The sequence below is a fragment of the Dendrobium catenatum genome, unplaced genomic scaffold, assembly GCF_001605985.2.
Source record: "Dendrobium catenatum unplaced genomic scaffold, ASM160598v2 fragScaff_scaffold_226, whole genome shotgun sequence".
Classification (NCBI taxonomy): domain Eukaryota; kingdom Viridiplantae; phylum Streptophyta; class Magnoliopsida; order Asparagales; family Orchidaceae; genus Dendrobium; species Dendrobium catenatum.
The window spans coordinates 453,050-474,619 of NW_021318688.1; the positions used below are offsets into that span (position 1 = coordinate 453,050).

Sequence of the window (21,570 nt, forward strand, 5' to 3'; positions counted from 1 at the left end):
CAACTTTATTTTCTAAATAAGAAGCTATGACTAGGTTCTTAACATGTATTTTATCAAAACTCGTATGAAACTTAACTCTTCTATTAGCTTTGGAAGCCAAGTGATATTTCTCATGAAACTATTAATTTTGAACTTCATTATGATGTTCATTGCAACATGATGAGTACAAGCTTTGATGTGTCTCAAGAAAAATAGATAGTAAAATGTTGCTATCAAAGACGAGCACTAAGTTTTCCACTATGCCTATTGCCTTTCATAGTTTGGTCATAGAATACATCTATGACTCATTATTTTTTTGAATAAACTATTATAAATGCATTGAGTAAATATGTGTATTGGCATCATGAGCTACTACTTCAAGCAAAATACCTCCATGGTATATATTCAAAAATATTTCATTCACACTTAATAGTGGGCACCTGCAGTTTTGAAGCTTTGAACACAAACACCTGAAGAGAAGTAAACATACTTAAAATGCCCTTGCCAAACAAGGTTAGATGATGGTTTAAACCATAATCGATAATGGTTCAAAATATGTTTGAACCATATTTGAACAATATTCAATCATGATGTAAATAAGATATGAATATAATTTGAATGAATATTCTAACAAGATTCAAAACTCTATCTTCAACATTTTATCAAGCTCTACATTAGAGGTCCACCAAAATGATTTAACTTATATTATATCATATAAACATCAAGAAAAAAAAATCCTACACATGTTTGTAGAAGTTGCTAATGAACTTTTTTTATAGAGTTTCACCGGCCAAGTCATCTTATTCTCTACTGAGCAAAAAAAATCTCAAATAAAATGATAACTTAATAATTGATAAAGCAAAAGTATGAAAGGGTGGGATATCATTCTTCCTATATAACAAGGATATAAACATAGAAAGGGTAATTCAAAACAAATGAATTTTTGAATATATTTTCCTAAGAAAATAAAATGCAGACATATTTCTCCAATTACTCCTATTATGATGCATATAAAATCAAAATTCATCTGCTTAATTAATGCTAGTTTTCTTGGTTAGGAAATAAATTTTAAAAAACAAATTTTATCAAAACTTTTGTAAAAGTAATAATTTTATTTACATACTAACTTCTTAATCTATCTCCCTCTAATTTATCTTTACACACTAACATCTATTTGACTTTTTTTTCTCTCTAAGATATATTAACTTGTATTCTATCACTTAATTTTAGGCTCATTTGTTCGAAAAGAAATGATGATACAAATATATTATTTATTTGAAAATAATTAGGAACAATATTGATTTCAAACAACACAAATTTATCATAAAAAATCCTTTTTTTGGGAAATTAAATTTATTATAAAAAAAATCATGAAAGAAGTTTGTTTCCTCAAAACCATATTTGAATATATAGTTTAAGATTTAACACTCATCAACCCCCTTCCAAAAAAAAAAAAAAATAACACCATAAATTTATTCAAATTTTCATAAAAATAATCATTTTTTGGGGATTTACACACATACCACTTTAATTTATTTTATGCTAATTACATATCAAACATACAAAATATTTATATTACATGTCTACCATCCATATAACAAATATGAGTGCATGAAATGAAATATAAAAGTTTATAGGGTGGTATGAGTGATAGAAATGAAATACAAGACTGATATATTTGATATTAAAGTTATATATGGGCGGTAAACATGTAATATTAATATTTTAGGTATTAGATATATAACCAGCATGAAATAAAGTGGCATGTATGTAAGAAAAAAAGTAATTTATAACAAGATGCAGCCAAATGAGGCCTTGCCATAATTGCTTGCAATTTTCACATTGCACCAAAAGATCAAAGACTGCTCATATCCACACAAACAAAAACCCAATATTTAGATCATCACATCTGCATGGAGATCAAATCACGCAGCTCGTGGCCTCCACAAGTTCCTTACCGCCGGTCATCGGCATCAGCTTTCCACTTCGGACTTTCCCAAACTTCACAGGCCCGTTGGAATGCAAAGGATGGGCGCTATTTTGGCCTTTACTCAATAGCAGAAGCTTTCACGCCTGTCTGTTTCTTATCCTTCCACAACTTTTTTCTCACTCGGATTATTCTCCTTCCAAAAGCTAAGAGATGTGGACTTGCCCTCCTTCAATGGGCGTCTAGCTTTTGTTTACAGGTCTTTATCTGATGCTTGAATTTATACTCCACAAGTTAGTGAATTTATACTCCGCAGCTGAGCTCCATCAGTTTAAAAAATACTTCAAAGGAGAGGAGTTCCAAGGAACCAAAACAAGTATATTTAATACAGTTGAATGTAAGTGTTGTTGTGACATTTTGTCCCCAAGGGACTGTATGAGACCAAATTGGTCTGCCGGCAGATTCCGTTTCGCATGGTAACCGTGTTTTTTTGAAACCATCTGGGATCAGAAGGAACCAACGGTCGAACCGGAACGATTTTTAAAACTGGGCGAACACATCAAAGCCAAATTTCAACCGTTTAATTTAAGGCTTCGTTTGAGGTTCTGTTTGGGACAGCTTTTTTACTGCTTTTTAAAGCAGCTTTTTAGTACAAAAATTAAAATTTTTGCACTACAAAGCGGCTATTAGAAGCAGAAAGAAAGCCGCCCCAAACGAAGCCTGAGACAGTTTTTTTATTGCTTCTTAAAGCAACTTCTTACTATCAAAATTAAATTTTTTGTACTAAGAAGCTGTTTTAAGAAGCGGAAAGAAAGCTGTCCCAAACGAAGCCTAAATCTAACACGGTAACGCCATCCTAAATCTAATACTAACAGTTTCTCCCCTTTCATTTATTCACCCCCTCCCAGTTACTGCACTCGTGTTACGCTCCGTTTTGCTCCATGAAAAAGACAATGTTATTACTATTATTATTTCCATTTCATTTTATTTATAGAACTTCATATACTAGAGAAAAGACAATGAAGATTTCTACGAAAATTTAGAAGAGAATTTATGAAGAGGTATATTACTCATTAATTCATGTCTTTATTTTTTAAAAATAATATATATTACACTATTTTATACATTTCATAATTATTTTAGTCACATATTTTAATTAATTGCATCATTATTTTTTCAATGATATTAAATTTAAATAAAATTAATATTTTATTGCATCAGCTAATTTAACCATGATCGAACCTTTGAACCCTACTTTAGCTGGTTCACTTACCAACCCGATTTTCAAAATCTTGCATGGAGCATCGAGTGCAGAAAATTTTTATTTACCTTGATAGCAAAAGAAATTAGTTAAGTCTATTTGTTATATATTTTTTTTATGATATTTTAACTGTCTATTTGATTAAAAATCAAAACACGCATATTTATAAAATAAAATATTAGAATCCACTTTTTACATTTTTAGAATTATCTTTTGATTTTTAAAGTGTATTATTATTATGAATATTATCACATTTAATTATTTTATATTCTTATATTTATTACATCATCATTGAACCGTAAAATTTTAAATATTTCCTTTCAATTCATTGTTGATCCAATTACAAGGTATAAAAGGCCAACCAAGCTGGGAACTCCCATCCTGAATTCGAATCCCCTCTACTACAGCCTCGCCTCTTCAGTGGGACAAAACAAGTGTGGGTCCAATGCCGGTGGGTAGCCTCGATGGGTTCCACTGAGAGATTAGTTATGCCGTCAAGCGCTCCCTTTAAAATGACAGCAGATAGATAACCCCGTTCCAAAAAAAAAAACAAATTGCTAAAATTAGTAAATGATTGAATTCCTAGCTTACATAAGCTTCCATGGCCAGTATTGCTTCAGCAGTTCACAACCGTAGGAAAAGGAAATGATGGAAATGAAAAAATTGTAAAAACTATGAACTTAGGCCTAGTTTGGTACGGCGTTATCACTGCTTAAAATAACTTTTTAGTACAAAAATTTAATTTTTGAACTAAAAAATTAAAAATAAAAAAACTGTCCCAAATGAAGCCTTAATTAAAACTGAAAATTTTCATATCAGTACAAATTCCAGATAAATGATAAAACTAGAGAAAAGAGTTTGTCACGCCGCAACAAAATAATAATAGTTTTAGGAAGCAAAAAAGAAATAAAAATAAAAATATAAAAAACACTTCACCATCTCAATCCTATCCTTGTAATTTCCTGTGCCAAAGAGCTGAAATTTTTCTGCTGTGTTTCTATTGAAGAATTTCTCACAGGTTGAGTGGAGAACAAGCAGACTTATCAAGAGAGCTCCTTAAAGAGAAGGATTTACTATGGCTTATCAGTAGCTGCTGGCTCCTGCAAGAGAATCCCTATCATCTCGCACGGGCGTATAAGAACCCCTTGTACTACGAGTGTATCCTTGCAGTCTTCGCACCAATGAGCCCAGCATGGTCTGCAGAAGCCATAGTTAAAAAAGAAAAAAAAAGAATGTCATAGTTGTATAACAATCTATGCTGATATTTTAGTCTGATGATTGAAGATTGTTCGAAGAAGAATGAATCGATTTTGTGGCTCCAATCAAGCTTGGATCAGGCTAAACAAGCCCATCCATGAGCTTAATTTTTCACTTGATCTGATTTTCGAGCAAATTTTGAGTTGGGTTTGGATTGGATCGAGTCTAGTTATGTAAATAGAATAAATATTTTTAAAATGTAATAAAAATATACATATCTGTATATTAAATATTTTTAAAATAAAAAATGAAACAAATTATTTCAAATAGGCTTGAAATCGAGTTGATTCGAGTTGAGCTGCCTCAAAATCAAGTCAATTCAAACCATGAGATGATTTTGAACCAAAATGCAGTTCACTACTGCCCAAAATCACCTAATTTTGATTAAGCAAGTTTTTATTCTGGTGGATGTGATAAAAAATAAACGTTTACAAATCAATGGAGATGGCTGATTCTGGAGAACATAAGAAAAGAGGTTTGCAAATAAGTAACATTCCACCACATTACTTCAAAATCAAAAGGTTTAGGTAATTGCTTACCCAAGTCCTTTGAGGTAAACTGAGCCAGAAGTCCAGGTTTGGAATGGCCTGAAATAAGGAAACAAATTAGCATCCTACTAAGAGCAAAGTATCACATTTGACCTATTCTGTGCATATGCCGTTGCGCCTATATTTTGTTTGCTTGTAAGACGCCAAGGTATCTAAGATAATTCAATTCATAACACATTTTCAATCAAAAAATTGACCAGACAAGGAGTAGAGATATCACATCATTACATGGGCTAACAAGACAGGCTAGACTTAGGCAGGCTTGGGAAGAAGGATGATAGTGTGCAGGCATGGCCAGGACATGAAAGTCAGGCATATACATTCTATGATGCAGCTAACAAAAAATATGACAACACAATGTTCTATTATTATTAATTTCTTATGTGTGGAGAAATGTTAACCTCTATGTAATAACCAAAAGATTACATACCTCGTATGTATCAAGAAGCAGACCAAATCTCCTGAAGACCTGCTGGAATCCCGTAGCTCGGCGTCGAATCCATCGCTTCTCCGCATATCCTGCTCAAAATCCGCGATCTCACCTCGATTGTGCTCCGTCTTCACGTCTATAAAACGAAGAGGAATGGAGACCTCTCGGCTGCTCGTTCCTCTCCCACACTCACGAACTCCGTCGCCCCTCTATCGGAAAGCCAGCAGCCACGACCTCTGCCCTAACCGACGTCCAACCTCCTGCTTCTCCGATCCAGTGAGGAAGACAGAGAGAGAGAGAGAGAGAGGAACCTTTCTTCTTCCTTGGCTGAATCCATTCCCTGTGCCTCTTTCTCCTAGCCCGATCCTCCTCTCCAATCCACGGCCAAACTCCGAGCTCCCCATTGCCGCTCGACTCTGCCCATTCCACGACTTCTCCTTCCTGTAGGATCGGACTTCACGACATTTTAATCTGAAGCAACACAGGAAGTTTGCCGGCTGTGAAGGTAATGTCTCCCTTTCATGCGCCGGTTCGGCCTAATCCTGTGAGCATGCCAGATTATAGAGAGGGAGTTAGGGAGAGGGATTAAATGTTTTAATTATGATTAATTTTAACTATAATTATTTTGATTAATTATGTTATTATAATTAATTACAGTTAATTTTAATTAAATTATTATAATTAATTTTAATTAATTATAATGAATTTTAATTAAAGTTAATATTAATTAATTGTAAATATTTTTTTAATTATAATTAATTAATTATTAATTAATTTGCTAAAAATAATTAATATTAATTAGTTATAATTAATTAAGTTAAATATAATATAAAATTGTTTATTTTAAATCGGTGCCCTCAACCAATGCACGCCTTTCTCTGGCGTGGTGGGGAATAAAATTATTACAGTCGTGGTGTCCTCTTCCGAGGGCACCTACCGTGCACGCTTTTCTCTAGCATGGCGGGAGGCTCAGTTTTCCGTAGTTTTTTCCCTAAACGGGGGAGACACCGGAAGGCTGCCTAAATTTCGGGTAAATGCAAGATCGTACTTGGGACAATTTGGAGCATTACTTGGACGTTGATTGGAGCATCAAACGGACTTAATTCAAACTTAAACAATCAATAATAACTTCAAGTGCAAACGAAACAAGAGAAGGGGACTATTTGAACTTGAATGACTAGAATAGTGGACTTGATTGAACTCAAATGAGCTTGGTGCAAAGAACTTGAACCGAACAAGACTACAGGGGACTTTTGACATTGAATTTAAACATGTTTTTGGACTTGAATAAGTGAACTTTAAGCAAATCATATCATTAAAATATTAAACAAAAATGAGCTCAAGTTTGAATCAAATGATGAAGACTTATAAGTTTGGACATGCTCGGAATCAAGCATAGTGGATAAGAATAGAACTTGAATTAATCTTGCAAGTATTTGAGACTTGAACTTGCAAGTGGCACATCATAACTACAAAGATTTGAACGCATATTGAACTTGAATTCAAATTTAAATTTGAATTACAACAAATGCAAACTCAATTTGAATTTGAGTATAATCAAGGTGAACAAGTTATAAGAAATTTGAATTCAAGATGAGCTTAATTTGAGGAGCAAACTCATCATACAAGATTTGGGTCATCCTCTTGTGACAATAAAAGACTTACAATAGTCAACATGACCTAATTATGTGCAATGATCAAATGAACAGTGATAAACAAACTATTGTATACCACTTGATTACAATCACACAATGACATATATTGGATAAAGAAAATTCTTTCATCCACTAGCAACAATGAAGACAAGAACACAATTCTACTATGAATAGTGGCATGAGATCTCCAATGTACTCATGAATAACATTCATCCCTATCATATTTGCAAAGTAGAAATAATTTTAAGGAAGGGGATATTCATGAACAATATAAGAAAAGACATGCGACGAATGCAGCAGTTTTCCAATTTACATCAGAGTAAGATAATAATGGTCTTTACGACAGTCATGCAAGAAGATGTAGTGACCCCTACTACATCTACTTATAAGCATTAACAGAGGTTTGTACTAAGCACACTAGTTTATTTGTACATAACGATAGTGGATGAGATGCAAAAGCAATAATCTCCTTATAACCAACATCAAATGTCTTTCGATTACAAGCAGTGACAAACGACATGTAATGACTTGCAAATCAAAACACATGAAGAGATCGTCGATGAATGTGGTTCAACCAACAACTAATATCAAGTTATAAATAAACGTATTGGTTTGCATAAAAGGCAATAATGAATGGTATGCTGTATGAATGAGTAATCCTCTGTAAGCACGAACATGTAATATGTCATTTTCATATGGAGGCTGAAGGTCATAATAAAGGCTGGAGGACCATAATAATGGCGAGCTCCTACGAGCTACCGTAGGAGACCTATTATACACACAGTCTACAAGTGTATACAAAAGGACTATAACAAATATCAACAAATATAAAGCAGGAGATTCGTTAATGCACTACGATCCACCTACAGAAAGCAACAAGTAGTGCATGACAATCTACCTGTACGAAGCAGCGAACAACTCTATTCAGAAGCTGCTGCACCACGCCACCGGATCAGCAACATTCATGCGAGCGGACAGAAGGCGTTTCACAAATATTTCAAAGTACCCCCATACGTGCACCGTAATTTGTATACACATAGGTACACTATAAGGGGTAAAAGCAATCATAGAACCCGCAAGGGCACCGGCGAGCGTGTTATTGGTACACACGTAACGTCTAGGAATGCTGCGCGGGTTATTAAACTTGAACCCAACCTTTCTAAGTAGATAAAAGGAATTGACATGGTTCAATTATAAAATGCACCCAAACACCTGCATGGGCCCCAGCAAGCGTTTTATTGGTACACATGTGACGTCAAGGGATGCTGCGTGGGTTATTAAGTGAATTCTAGTTCGAACCCGATCCTTCTATACGGATCAATAGGAGTCGACAGGGTTCGAACCTTCAAACAAATATAGGTCGTGGTGACCAGTGCATTTGTTTTAACACATTCATATTAGGCCTTCAAAGCCTAAAATCAAGAAAATTCACTAACAAATGCACAAAGCCTACAAAACCTGATCCCCTATCAATGATTTGATAAGGTCGACGGGGTTCAATCAACAAATGGAAATGACCCCAAACACCCCGGTGATGTTCGTGTTGAACGACGATCTCAACCGGAGGGATTAATTTTAGGCATTTTCAAATGTCTCCCAAAAGTCCACTTAAAATCCAAAAATCATTCCAAATTCCAAGATATTTAAAAATGAAATCTAACTATCAAAAACTTAAAGCAAAATCCATCCACCCTCCGAAACAATTTGCCGAGGTGGACAAATTAAAATTTACTTCATCTCACAAAAGAGCTAAATGCCTAGTCGAAAATATCACTAAGATCCATTCTCAAATAATCTCCTGCTAGAAAGGACGTGGTACGTGTCCTCTGACCGGCGGTTTTCCGCCAAATGGCACTGCAGAATAAAAGGTTATGACCCGGGGCCCTCTGAACCGAGTGATTTTGCCGCCAAATGGCACCACGAAATACCAGTTATGGCCAGCGCCGATATGCTCCTTATTGGCATCAAATCCTTGAGATATGAAACAATAGGATATGATCGATAGGGCACAAAGCCCTCTATAAGCTAAGGTGGATTCAAATTTGTCCCCTTAGGCAAATACCCACCCCAGGTCTACAAGGTCCCCTTGGACGAAGCAACACATGGCTGCCGACAAGGATCCTTCTGTCAGGTTGGGTCGACTACCTCCTCTGACTAAGTAGACCAGGGACCACGATGATCCGGGATGACGGAACCATGGGATCTTGATCGGGTCTATCATCCATTCCCCCACCATCCGCTTTAAGTGCAAGATGGTGAAAATTTCTATTTTAAATATCAACTACATCCAAAATCTTCAAATTTCCAAAATTCCTAAATCCATCGCTGCTATTATATGCCAGATAACACGTATATTCTACGTATCTGATCGACGACTAGCCTTAATCGAAAGTTCTCTCTCGTTATCGGGAGGGGTAATTAACTATAGGGGCTTGCGCCTATAGGAAACCAGAACTCATATCATAAAGTCCTCGCAAAATGAGAGCGAAATCTCTGGGTAATGTCTTATCTACAAACCCATCTGTCTTCCAAAATTTACCTCGGAACTTATTCAGTTAAAACTCCATCGCCGAATAAAAAATAAGCGGGGAGGCCGGGGCCGAATTTTCGGAGCCCACAAGAAAATATACCACTTGATTTTATTAAACACATGCACATGGCATAAAATGTTGGCTATTAAAAGAGAAGCATGAAATTAAGTATTGTAGAGATGAGAATGCTCAGGTGGATGAGTGGTTTTAGACTTGGCTGTGAAATGAGTATATACGTGAAAATATTAGAGTAGCTCTAGTGACAGATGAGATAGGGCGAGTAGCCTTAGATGGTTCTGCCATATAAAACATCAGCCTTTCGATGACTTGGTTAGGAGAGTAGATGTATTATACATGATGTATAATAAAAAAAGTTAGAGGTAGAACTGAAAAGATTTGGTTAAGTAATATTAGAAATAACATTTTATTAAATTTAAATGATTAATATAACACAATAACACTGCCGTTGCCAGGTCCCAAATCCTGGATGAGAAAAGTGGAGGGTTGCGTTAGGTAGTCGACAGCCAGCGTAAAACTTGTCGAACAATAATGACATGAATCCTTTAAGAAATTGTGTTAATGTTAGGGCGTCGCCTGGAAGCGATGCGCTGTATGGCCTGAATACAGTGACAAGTGTGCAAGGGCCGCTGCACCGGCGCCCGGGTAGGATGGCATGGTATTTCTCGATTTTGCTAGGTATTGCTCGGTATTGCTAGGTATTGGGAGCAAATACCGAGCAATACCGAGCAAATACCGAGCAATACCGAGTTGTACCGAGTTTTTCTAGTTTTTCTAGAAAAACTCGGTACAACTCGGTATTGTTCGGTATTACTCGGTATTGCCCTTCACAGAGCGATATTTTCGTTATTGCCAAGCAATACCTAGCAATACCGAGTAATACCGAGCAAATACCGAGTAATACCTCGCAATACGCGAACATAGCATTCCCGGGTTCCAGTTTTAGTATAGTCGTCAGGCCGCACAGTAAAGAGTAAGAGCACGTGGGGACATGTTATTGGCGGCCGAACGTAGCTCTACGTCCAGCTGAGAGAGGTTTGCTATTAGAAAGAGCAAGAGAGAGATGCGTGTATGAGAGAATAATGAAAACAAATGGAGAAAAATGTGTATGGGATGATTAAATTGATATATTTGCATTTTTTTTTAATCAGTTATCTCATATTCAGCGGTGGGATTACGTGCAAGCCAACACATAGGTAGACAATTTGGTCTTTGTTATAGCAGAAGACACATGAAAGGAATAATTTGCCAATTAATAATAAGAAGCTTTATTATAAAAATTGGTTTAATTTTAAAAATTCTGATAATTGGGACATATAAAAAGTGGCTCGTAAGGATGCTAAGAAAGCAATATGAGATGCAAAGACATTAGCTTTTAGTGATTTATATAATATATTAGATACTAAAGAGGGCGAAATATATAGGCCAAATTTTTGGAAGCAGCTTGGTTGAGGCAGATTTTAGGAGAAGCAGCGTGTTTGCGAAAGAATTTGAAAAGCAGCCAATACGCCAATGTTTTAAGCGCATACATAGAATACGCGCATATAAACGGCGCATTCAAAGAATGCGCCGAAACGTTGCGCGCATTCTTTGAATGCGCCGACTTCTTAAGCGCAATCTTTGGATTGCGCTGAATGATCAGGCGCATTCTTTGAATCCTCTTCTGTTCCCCGTTTAAAATGCTTTTCCTTGTTTTCACGTTCGATATCGCAATATGATTGGGCAATGTTTTCAGTGAAGAGCTCTCTCAATCAAAATTTCAGTGTAACATGAAATCATGTAAATCTTAAATATATAATCTATTAGTTTTTTATAATATTTTATGATTGAATAAAAAGTAATAATCGTATATGTAAAAAAATTATAGTAATATACTAATATGTATTTATATCCTAAATGAAATATTAATTTGATAATATATTAAAATGTTTAAAGTTAAATTAGGTTTAAATTATTTCTGATTTATTTACCGGATGTATAATAAAGATGGAATGAGAGAGAGTTTAGTTTTTATTTAATAATTTTAAAGAAATTAACATTTCTTGAAATACTTTAATGTGTTTTTTTTAAATGCGAACGACCGGTTAGCGCATTTTACTGATTGCGTTGTTTCTTTCGGCGTATTCCTGCTGTAATTTAAAAGTTTGTTAAATTGATTTAGATTTAATTTTTGTTATCATTGTTTTATATAATGATAATTACAAATAATTATGAATGATGGATGAAGTGGTTTGAAAAAAATACTAGAAGCAAAAAAAATAGAAAATTGGAATATAAATAGTGCGAGAAGTATTTAACAGTAGTTCATGTTAATACATAACATAATGATCGACATAACAAGAAGAAGTACATATTTCAGGAATGTTTAACACCATAAAGTACAATTTCGAGGCACGGTAATAGGAGTGGTGCTGAACATATTATTTTGTTTTTTTTTTTTTAACGCACTACTTCATATTATTTAATAGATATCGTAGACGAGTTTGCAGATGTGTTTGTGTAGGACAACAGTTGAAGTTGATCTGAAATTGTTGTTGTATTTGCTGCCAATCTTCTCCATTAAGAAATTTCTTTGGTTTAGCATTTTTAGAAGTCTCCGTTAACTGTTTATAAGATTCTATTATGTGCTTATCATGTTGAGGCTTCCACTCCGAGTATAAAATACAATTGTCTATATCCATCATAGACAGTCCTAAACCGGGTTCAATGTCACCATTTTTAGTACGACCAAGTTCTAGAAATCGACCTTTTAGGAAATCTATTCCCACAAGGTGCTGCTTAAAAAGTGGGAAGCTTTCTTGTATACATTTCCAGCCCAACTCTCGACGTGCATGGTTGCCTTTATATTCCTTTTCCTTCATCGTATCTTCGTTTAAGTGCCACAATAAGAAATCATCATCTTCATCCCAAGTATGGATAATACACCTGAATAGCTCATTTGATGCTACCCTAGCTTCAAGGTCCTCATCGACAGCATAGGATAAGCTTCCACGCAGCCGTATGGTACCCTCTGTAATCCATTGTTTGATTTCATAACTGCTGCTCGCATCTAAGTTGTTGGAGGACATCCTTGAATAATGAACCTTTGACATAAAGTATTTGCATAAGACAATGAGTACTGTACTATTTTTCTTTGTTATTTATCTCAAATGAATGCAGAATAAAATTTTGTCGTTAGCAAAAAAAATCTTGTAACTACTACATATGAAAAGTCGGGCAATTTAATAAGGAGAATTCATAATTTGAATTAAATTTTTATAACATGAAGATCAGCACTAGAATACATCTCAAATCTCATTCTAACGATGCCTAGGTAATGCCCCACTCCCTGGAGTAAATCTATTTGGTGCCCTTCGTCTTCTCCTATGTAACTGTGGCTCCTCTGATACCTCTGTCTCCTCCTGCTCAACCTCGATGCGTTGTTGTGAAAGATGTGTGTCTGGTTCTGCAGGAATACCTCCCGTTAACATCATATCCTGTTGCGTTGAGGATGAAGGTATTCCTACGGATGACATCCACTGTGGAATGGCCATTGGAAATAATGATTGTCCACTAGGTTGGTTGTACTGTGTCTCATAATAGATCTGACCTGGTTGACTAGACTGTCCAACGTGTGGGCTCCAATGTGGGGCCGAAGAACCTGGTCCAATGTAATCATAAGCCATGGATGGTGTATGCATGGAATGGCGATGCGGATCCGGCACAACAGGCCGACGGTGCCTACCTCCCATCGATCGTGACGGAGCATCAGAAACAGATCGTCTAGTATGCTGCTGCCCATGAGAGGTCTCTGCGCGTTCTCTCCTTTGTTGCTCTGCCTCCGTAGTTGTATCAAAGGTTGTGTAGTCGATGTAAACCGATTGCTGAACTCGGGCAGACAATTCAGCAACCTGATCAATGGCCATCTGCAGTGAACTAGCATTTTGTCCGCCGGCCCCAGCGAGTGGCTCAAGTATCGCTGATGATCGTATATAGTAATCCGCCTAAAGGGATAATATATATGCATTACTACAAAACTTTAAATTTTTTTTGAAAAAATTAATACATCATACAAAACAAATAAGTACGTACCACTAATCTCTCGCCAGGTGATCGAGGAAAGAAGGTCTCCGGAAGCTCAATTTGAGGTTGCAACAAGTAGATAGAAGCCTAAGATCTATACCATCGTAGATAAGCTCCTACTTCTCGGTTGCCTGTCCCTACTAGAGGGGTGATTGGAACCACGTAAGCCCTTCTCTCCTCCCATATTTGGAGGTAGTCACGGTACTGTATTGTCCAATCTTGATCAGCTCGACCTCGGCCGTCGATGCGCCTGAACGATGGATCCATGGGCTCTATATCAATGGTTGGCATACCTGAAAATTGTCTAACAACCCGGTCTGGTAGGTGCCACTCTGCACGCTTCCAACTGATAAGCGGTACTCGTGCCCTCCAAATCTCTTCTCCATCATGAAATTGTAATGGAAGGCTAGCTAAAACTACTTGGGTATATGGAGTCATGATAACCTAGGCATAAGTTACATGTCATATTTAAAAGTTTGTAAAAAATTTTAAATCTATTTAATGACATAATCAAACTTTTGTTATACCTGACTCATACGCAACCCATCAAACTCATCTCTATACGTCATTGTATTGCCTGCAGGAGCTCACGTATCCTGTCTTCAGCCCACCTATAAATTTATACGAATCATTATTAATGAAATAACAAAAAATCTTTCATTGAATAAAGCGTACTAACCTGCAACCCAATGGACGTCCTGCTAAGTCAATAATCTGAGGCACTCGTAGTGTCGGTCGACCAATGTACAGTCTTTCCCATGACCATACTTGTAGGAGTGCAACACATCCTGCTATATATGTCCTCGTTGGCCTTGTCGCGTAGCAGAGCTCCCTATAAAGATGTGCAAGAACGGCACCACCCAAAGACATCCTACTGAAGCTGTCAACATCCGCAAGCAGAGGTAACCATTGTAGCGATACATGACTCCGTGATGTGTCTGGTATCAGAAAACAACCTATCATGAATAGGATGTATGCACGAACATGTCGTAAGAAAATCTCGGGTGCCAAATCATCATAGGACTCTCTGTAAAATGTCCAGCGGAGCCAACGTAGTGGGAGCATAGAATCAATTTGTGAAGAACCCATCCTGAATGTCACTACGTCTTCCTCATCATTCGGGTCATGGTATACTGTCTCCCGTCCGGGATGTGAACCAAGTAACTCGTCACAGCAACTCGGCCATGTTGGCCAAATACGTCCTTGCCCAACAACATTTGGGCCAACCACTACAGGTCCATCAATTCTAAGCCCCAGTAAAATTTGTACATCTTGCAATGTGATAGTCATCTCGCCGATTGTTAAATAAAATGTGTTTGTTATTGGGCACCATCTCTCCACCAATGCCTGAATTAGGTTGTGATCCAACCTTATAAACTGCAAATGCCTGAGGTTATACAATCCCAGGTTAGTCAATACGTAAATCATCCGTGGGCAATCAATTGGCCATTCCCTAGCCATTCGCATATGAGATGACGCTACTAAAGGAGAAGCCTGAAAATTTCAAATTTATACAAATTAAAATGATATTTAAGCACGACAGAACTAATGAATATTTAAAATTATTTAGGTAACTTACATGATCAGGATCGTGTGCCCTATGAGACTCCCCCAGTGACGCAATACTAAGTTCCCTTGGGACATTTTCATCGGCAGTGCGATGAGATGTGCGTCGGCCAAAACGCGCACGTCTAGATCTGTCGGCCATACCTACAAAAATAACATAATATATAAATTTTAGATTTTTCTTGTCAGTCAATTCTTTTAAGAGCAAAATATGTTGTGACTGAAGATAACCTTGATGAAGAAGGATTATGCGGACAAGTTGATCTATTGTGGCCTGTTTGTTTACAAAAGCCACATGCTTTATTTGAACTACTTGACAGCTCATCCATGGTGTTTCGAAACCTATTCATTCGTGGTCGACCAGCACGACGTCTAAAAGTGGGTGCCAGTAAAGGAATTAATCCATGCTCTTCATTAAAGCCGGGCCATATGTCTTTCGGGGGGAAGACATGAAATAATTTGGAGTACGTAGCGAGGTACTTCTCAATAGTAAAAATGGGTGATACAAATGCATTATGATCCCACCGCCTAGCTCCAGCAACTGCAACGACATGAACGCATGGGACATGATAACGTTGTGGTCTCAGACAAGTGCATGTACAGGAGGCTGCATTTGTTATCTCAACCTTGTTTGCTCGGGAAGATGTATCAATCACTTCAAATTCATTTCTGTTAATCGTCACTGGTTCAGGACATCGTCGAGCATCACGTTCAGCTCTTTGTATCACAACCATTGTTTGTGGAACGAAGGGTGATTGGCCTGCCTCAACCCACTTTTGAGCTTCAGCTGATCTCCTCAGGAATAGTGCAACGAGGTTATAATAAATTGACATAATTAGGCCTTGAATTGGAAGACCACGGGCTCGTTTAAGGACACCGTTAAAACATTCAGACGCATTGGTGGTCATGATACCATATCGATGTCCTTCATCAAAAAGTAGTGACCATTTGGAGACGTCACGTTGTACTAACCAGTCGAATGCTTCTTGCTTTATCATTTTAATTTCATCCATCATTCGATTAAAATATAAGTAATCATCTGTATTTCCGGCAAAATACATTTTGTTACTTAATCCCTCACTATCAGGAGTTCCTAAACGACGAACCATCTTCTTAAAATTTTCACGCAAGTGACGAAGACAGTGCCTATGAACTGCATTTGGAAATACTTCCCTGCATCCACGTACAAGTCCGGGGTGCTTATCAGAAACAATGCATAACTTCTCCCGAGCAACTACAGTAGGTACTAATTCTTGTAGTTTTTGTAGGAACCAAATCCATGATTCATTGCTCTCTGATTCCACCACCGCAAATGCGAGTGGAAATAATCCACCATTCCCGTCTATTCCTACCGCAGCCAAGAGGGTCCCTCGATACTTTCCAAGCAAGAATGTCCCATCCATGCTCAGGACTGGCCGGCAGTGTTCCCAACCACATATACTTGCACCAAATGCCCAGAAAAGTCCCTTAAAGCGTGTCGGAGCCACGACATGAATACTATATACAGAGCCTGGTTGTGATAATCGTAAGGCCTCCATAAAACAAAAAAGAGAACGATAAGATTGTTCGTAGCTACCAAAGGTGGCTTCAATAGCTTTTCTACGTGCGTCCCATGCCTTCATATATGAAATCTTGATGTCAAATTTTGACTCCATTCTCGCAACAATCTCCTTCGGCTTCATGTCTAGTTGTTGTCTAATTATAGGAATGATAAGTCTGCATATAAACTTCGTTGTGCAGTTATGATGTCCGCTAGCCAAAATTGGGTGGGTGCATGTATGTGGAGGGCCACATGTTGATATTTTCCATAACCCACCTAGACGTTTACTTCGTGATGCATGTAAGCGCCAAAGACAAGGACGATCAACATTGTCATGTTGGGCACACATGATACTCAAACGAATCTTGTTTGACGTTGAATTTAAAAATTGAACATTATGAAGAATCGACCAACCATTAATTGCGGCTTGTAAATCTACCTTAGTATGAAATATCTGACCGTCATATAAATCAACTGCAGAAGTTGCTTCTGTCGGGCTGACAATGTTTACACAGGGGGCATCAAAATTTTCATCATCATCCCACTGTTGTGTTGTCCTAACAGTTTCGACAAATTCGTTATTCATGTTCATCCCATCTAACCCATCACAATTTTGTGTTGCGTGATCTTCAATGTACCCTTGGCCATTACATTCTATGTTGTTAAATTCTTCCATAGGACATTGGGAGTATAATCTTGGGCTATCATCATCCGATGAATTACTACTACTGCTATTTATTGTTTCATAGCCTTCAACTTCATCTCTACCACCATCAGCATGTTCTCCCGTGTACGGCTCGTGTTGTGAATTACGGGGCATTGAAGCTACTGAGGGTAGGATGTTTTGTGCTTGTTCGTAGTTAGTTGTCTCCCAGGAGGAATGTTCAACAGCAGTACATCTAGGTTCAGCTCTTGGAAGATGTTGCGTTGAATGAATACATCGCTCACAGAACCAATTATGCCCATGTAAATGATCTTCAACATTGCTTCAACATTGCTAGAAATATCTCTAACAATAGGCATAAAGGCCTCAGACGTTGTTGTGGGCCTAATACACAAAAGTTAAATGAGGACAATGGAGATGTTCGTTCATATATTTATGAAAACTATTGATTGAAACTCACACGAAAGCTTGAGCTGATGGGACATCAGCTTGGCCGCCACTTATTTGCTCAACCTCAACATATACAACGACAGTATGGGTTCTGGCCTCCATCAACATGTACTCACATATCTCATCATCGAAGACATTGGTTGCCGAAAATCCACCATTATCTCGAATACGACATGTGAGGTTAATAGTGTTCGTTGTTGGATTTATCCTTAGTGCACGCATAATCCTTAATTTTAACATTTCAAGAGTAATTATTCCATCGATGAGGAGCGGTCTATTTCTTCCCCCAATATAAGCTGGTGTGAACTCGCCCGAAATACGTAACTCACCATCGAAATATAGCAACAACCGAGACATACTAAGAAGATAAGAGAAACCTCCCGTTAAAATTTGCAGATGATATAAGGTTCAAATGCACTTAAATTTTGCCCTACTTATATGTCAATAAATTTTAAAGGTCCTAGGAAATATGTAAAAAATAATTTGGTTCAGATCCCGACCCAAAAGTTTTGCACGCATAATCCTTAATTTTAACATTTACATGTCTTTTTTGGGTTTTCAGGTCAATTTGAACCCCACCTATTAGGAAGTGAGTCACTAAACCTAGCAACTGATTTTTTTTTTTCTCATTTTTAAATAATATATGTCACTTTTAATTAAACTAATATTTTGGGTTTAGTCCTTTCCATCTTTTCTTTCTCATTTTTATCTTCTATCTTTTTTAAATTTTTTTTGGGTCTTCTTATTTTTCTTTCTATTTTGTATAAATATATGTAAACTGTAATTAAACTATTTATTTATAAGTCATACTATATATAAAAAAACTAAAACAAATTAGTAAGAAATAAAAAAATTCAATACTCACTCGCCAGCATTGCTAGCAACTTGATTTGAAAATATATATATTTTTTATATTCAATTATTCATAGGCTTTTTATGTTGCTTTTTTTTCTCTTTTTAGTAACTTTTTCTTAGTTTTTTATTTATAATTTTATAAATTCAAGAATTAATTAAATTTTTATAGTAATTAAATTTTACGGTTACAAGAAACATATATATAAATTTAATATTTTCCTACTCATAAAATTATATAAATAAAGTCACTTCTATAAATTTTTAATTATAAAAGGAAAAACTAAAAAATGATTTAAAAAATACCAAAAAATATAAATAAATAGAAAAGAAATTAAAAAACTTTTAAAAAACCTTGGTTATTTACGGAGGGTATTATATTAAAATGTTATTTAAAGTATGTCTTCTCTGACTCCATCTGTGATTAGCTGTGCTAAGCTCAAGTCGACTCGGCATGTTAAAAGAGGTCGATATCATGGGTTAATATATCTCCTTCAAAGGTCAAGTCTGGGTACAACATGTTATTATCTTAAGTTATTTGTTTTCTAATACAACACAACAACAACATCAAGCCTTTGCCTCACTAAGTAGGGCCGGCTACATGAATTCTACTTCTCTATTGTGTCCGATTAATAGTCAAATTCTAATTTATCCACACCATTAGAACCACGAGAGATTAATCCACACCATTAGAACCACAATTATATTTGTTCATTTTCCATTACTTTGAAATAAATGATAAATTTTTTCTACATTATAAATAGAAAACATCACTAATCTATATGTAATTTGAATAATTAAGTATAGTTGATCCAGAATTAACCACATCAAAACATTATCTATTCTTATTGCAAGCACTAAGAAAGTTATGCATTATCTATATTTGTTCATTTTCCATTACTTTGAAATAAATGATAAATTCTTTTTTTAATTATTTTAAAAAAATAGTAAGAAAGTTATGCATTATCAAAATTATAAATAGTAATTAGTCTAAGTTATCGCGATAACTTATATTGTTGGTCATTTCTTATTAATAAGATATTTATTTCGAACTTTTTTGGTCAAACAAATATTATTCATATACGAAACATTGCATTGAAAATTCAAATTCAAAACATACCGTCCAGAGATTTTTAAAATTAACTTCTCATTTAATTTATATTCCTTCTTTAAAATAACAAAATTGCTATATCCTTTTTTTGGTATGCTGTTAGATATATTAATTAAAAAAACGAAGGATATTATTGTAATTTTATCAAATTACAAATAAAAATTATAAAATTAAATTATAGCATTAACTATATATTAATGAATTTCTAAGAGAATTTTTACATAAATTAATTATTCAATTATGCATTGTGTTTCGTGTTGAATCATGATTATTCTCGATAAAAAATAAAAAAATCTTAATCGTGTTGAATCATGATTATATTTTATGCATTACTGCCAAAAATTTTTTATCAAAAAACAATTAATAGGCCTATAGGAAAATATTCTAAAAATTAATGGAAAAACATTATGATTTAGTTATGTTAATCTATAATTTGTTCAATTTTATTTTTAAAGTCCCCATGTATTGGATGTGCTTACTTCCTACTCTAAAATGGATGTTCTGTTTGCATAACAACCAAGCACAACAGCGATGGCTATGAGGTGTAAGTGATAACTTATATTTTTTTGGACTAAAAATTTCTTTATTATTAATCATTAAATCAAACCATAGAAAAAATCATGGCGACAAAGCTAGGAATATATTAAAATTATAAAATTTTAACTCCACTAAAACAAATATCTCCACTCATCTACAAACAAAATATTTCACTCACAACCCACTCAACGAACATACAAACAGGTTGACATAATGAATCAAAAAAAAAATAAAAATAACAATGTACGAATACAAAGATTTCTCTGTCAAAACACATGAATATTACGTAGACTATAAACTATGCAAACCATACATCAATGAAAAAATATAATTAAACAAAATAAATATTACTAACCTTCCTTTTCTGTGGAGAATAACTGAAGAGCTTCTTCGGTGCCTTCTCCCGGCCAGCTCTCCGCGGCTTTTATAGCCGTCAGAAATCACCTCCCCAACCCCCTCATTCACTCCACGCACTGAATGCCACCAAACCAATAATCAACCACCCCACCACACTGAATGCGCGGAATCAGTGCCTAAATTTCCGGATCTGGTCGGGGAAACGACAACTGACACGAAAATAACAAAATAATGCGCCAGCCATATAAGCGCATTCTATTGATTACGCCAAAAGTTTCGGCGCATTGTACAGAATGCGCTAAACGCATTCGCGCATTCTAAAGAATGCGCGGATCAATTACGCGCATTCATTGACGCGCATTCTATAAATGCGCCAACTATTATGGCGAACTCGCTGCTTTTCAAATTCTTTTGCAAACACGCTCCTTCTCCTAATAACTGCCTCAACCAAGCTGCTTCCGAAAATTTGGCCAAATATATATGTATAAGTTAGCCAAACAAAGAGATAGAGGTAGTAAGGATTTAGTTCAAGTGAAGTGTATTAAGGATGAAGATCAAAAAAATACTTTTTTAGAAGATGATATTCAACAAAGATGGATGGGATATTTTGCTAAACTTTTTAATGAAGATTGAGAAAATAAGATTGACTATAGTGACCTTAGCAACCTAAATGAAAATAAAGATTTCTGTTTTTATCGACGTATTAATAAAATTGAAATTAGAGAGGCTTTAAAGAAAATGAAGGGTGGAAAAGCTGTTGGACCTGAAGATATTCCAATAGAGGTGTGGAAATGCTTAGGAGATGAAGGAATTTCATGGCTTACT

The 21,570-nt window shown here is 35.8% G+C and overlaps 2 protein-coding genes across 3 annotated transcripts in view; both read right to left on the reverse strand.

Annotated features, from left to right (window-relative positions):
• Window positions 1-3,458: 3,458 nt before the first annotated feature.
• The window catches only part of LOC110108871, a 72,035-nt gene continuing 53,923 nt past the window's right edge, over window positions 3,459-21,570 (reverse strand). Inside the window, exons 10-12 of one of the 2 annotated variants that reach the window (XM_028693070.1) lie at window positions 4,964-5,011; window positions 4,229-4,364; window positions 3,459-3,678 (exon numbers count right to left, since the gene is read on the reverse strand). In XM_028693070.1, coding sequence (XP_028548903.1) covers window positions 4,251-4,364; window positions 4,964-5,011 — 162 coding nt within the window. In that variant the 3' untranslated portion in view covers window positions 3,459-3,678; window positions 4,229-4,250. Of the gene's footprint in view, window positions 3,679-4,221; window positions 4,365-4,963; window positions 5,012-21,570 lie in introns of both variants that reach the window. The other variant, XM_020839707.2, reaches the window with a different exon arrangement.
• On the reverse strand, window positions 11,866-18,614 carry LOC110108870. The gene is made up of 2 exons (XM_028693069.1): window positions 13,678-18,614; window positions 11,866-13,589 (listed from the first exon to the last, which is right to left on the reverse strand). The coding sequence occupies exon 1, from the start codon at window positions 17,592-17,594 to the stop codon at window positions 15,420-15,422; it is 2,175 nt and encodes a 724-aa protein (XP_028548902.1). The 5' UTR covers window positions 17,595-18,614; the 3' UTR covers window positions 11,866-13,589; window positions 13,678-15,419.

Excerpts from the sequence above, each read along its gene's own strand:
- LOC110108870 (XM_028693069.1), bottom strand. The coding sequence starts at position 17,594 with ATGCCCCGTAATTCACAACACGAGCCGTACACGGGAGAACATGCTGAT.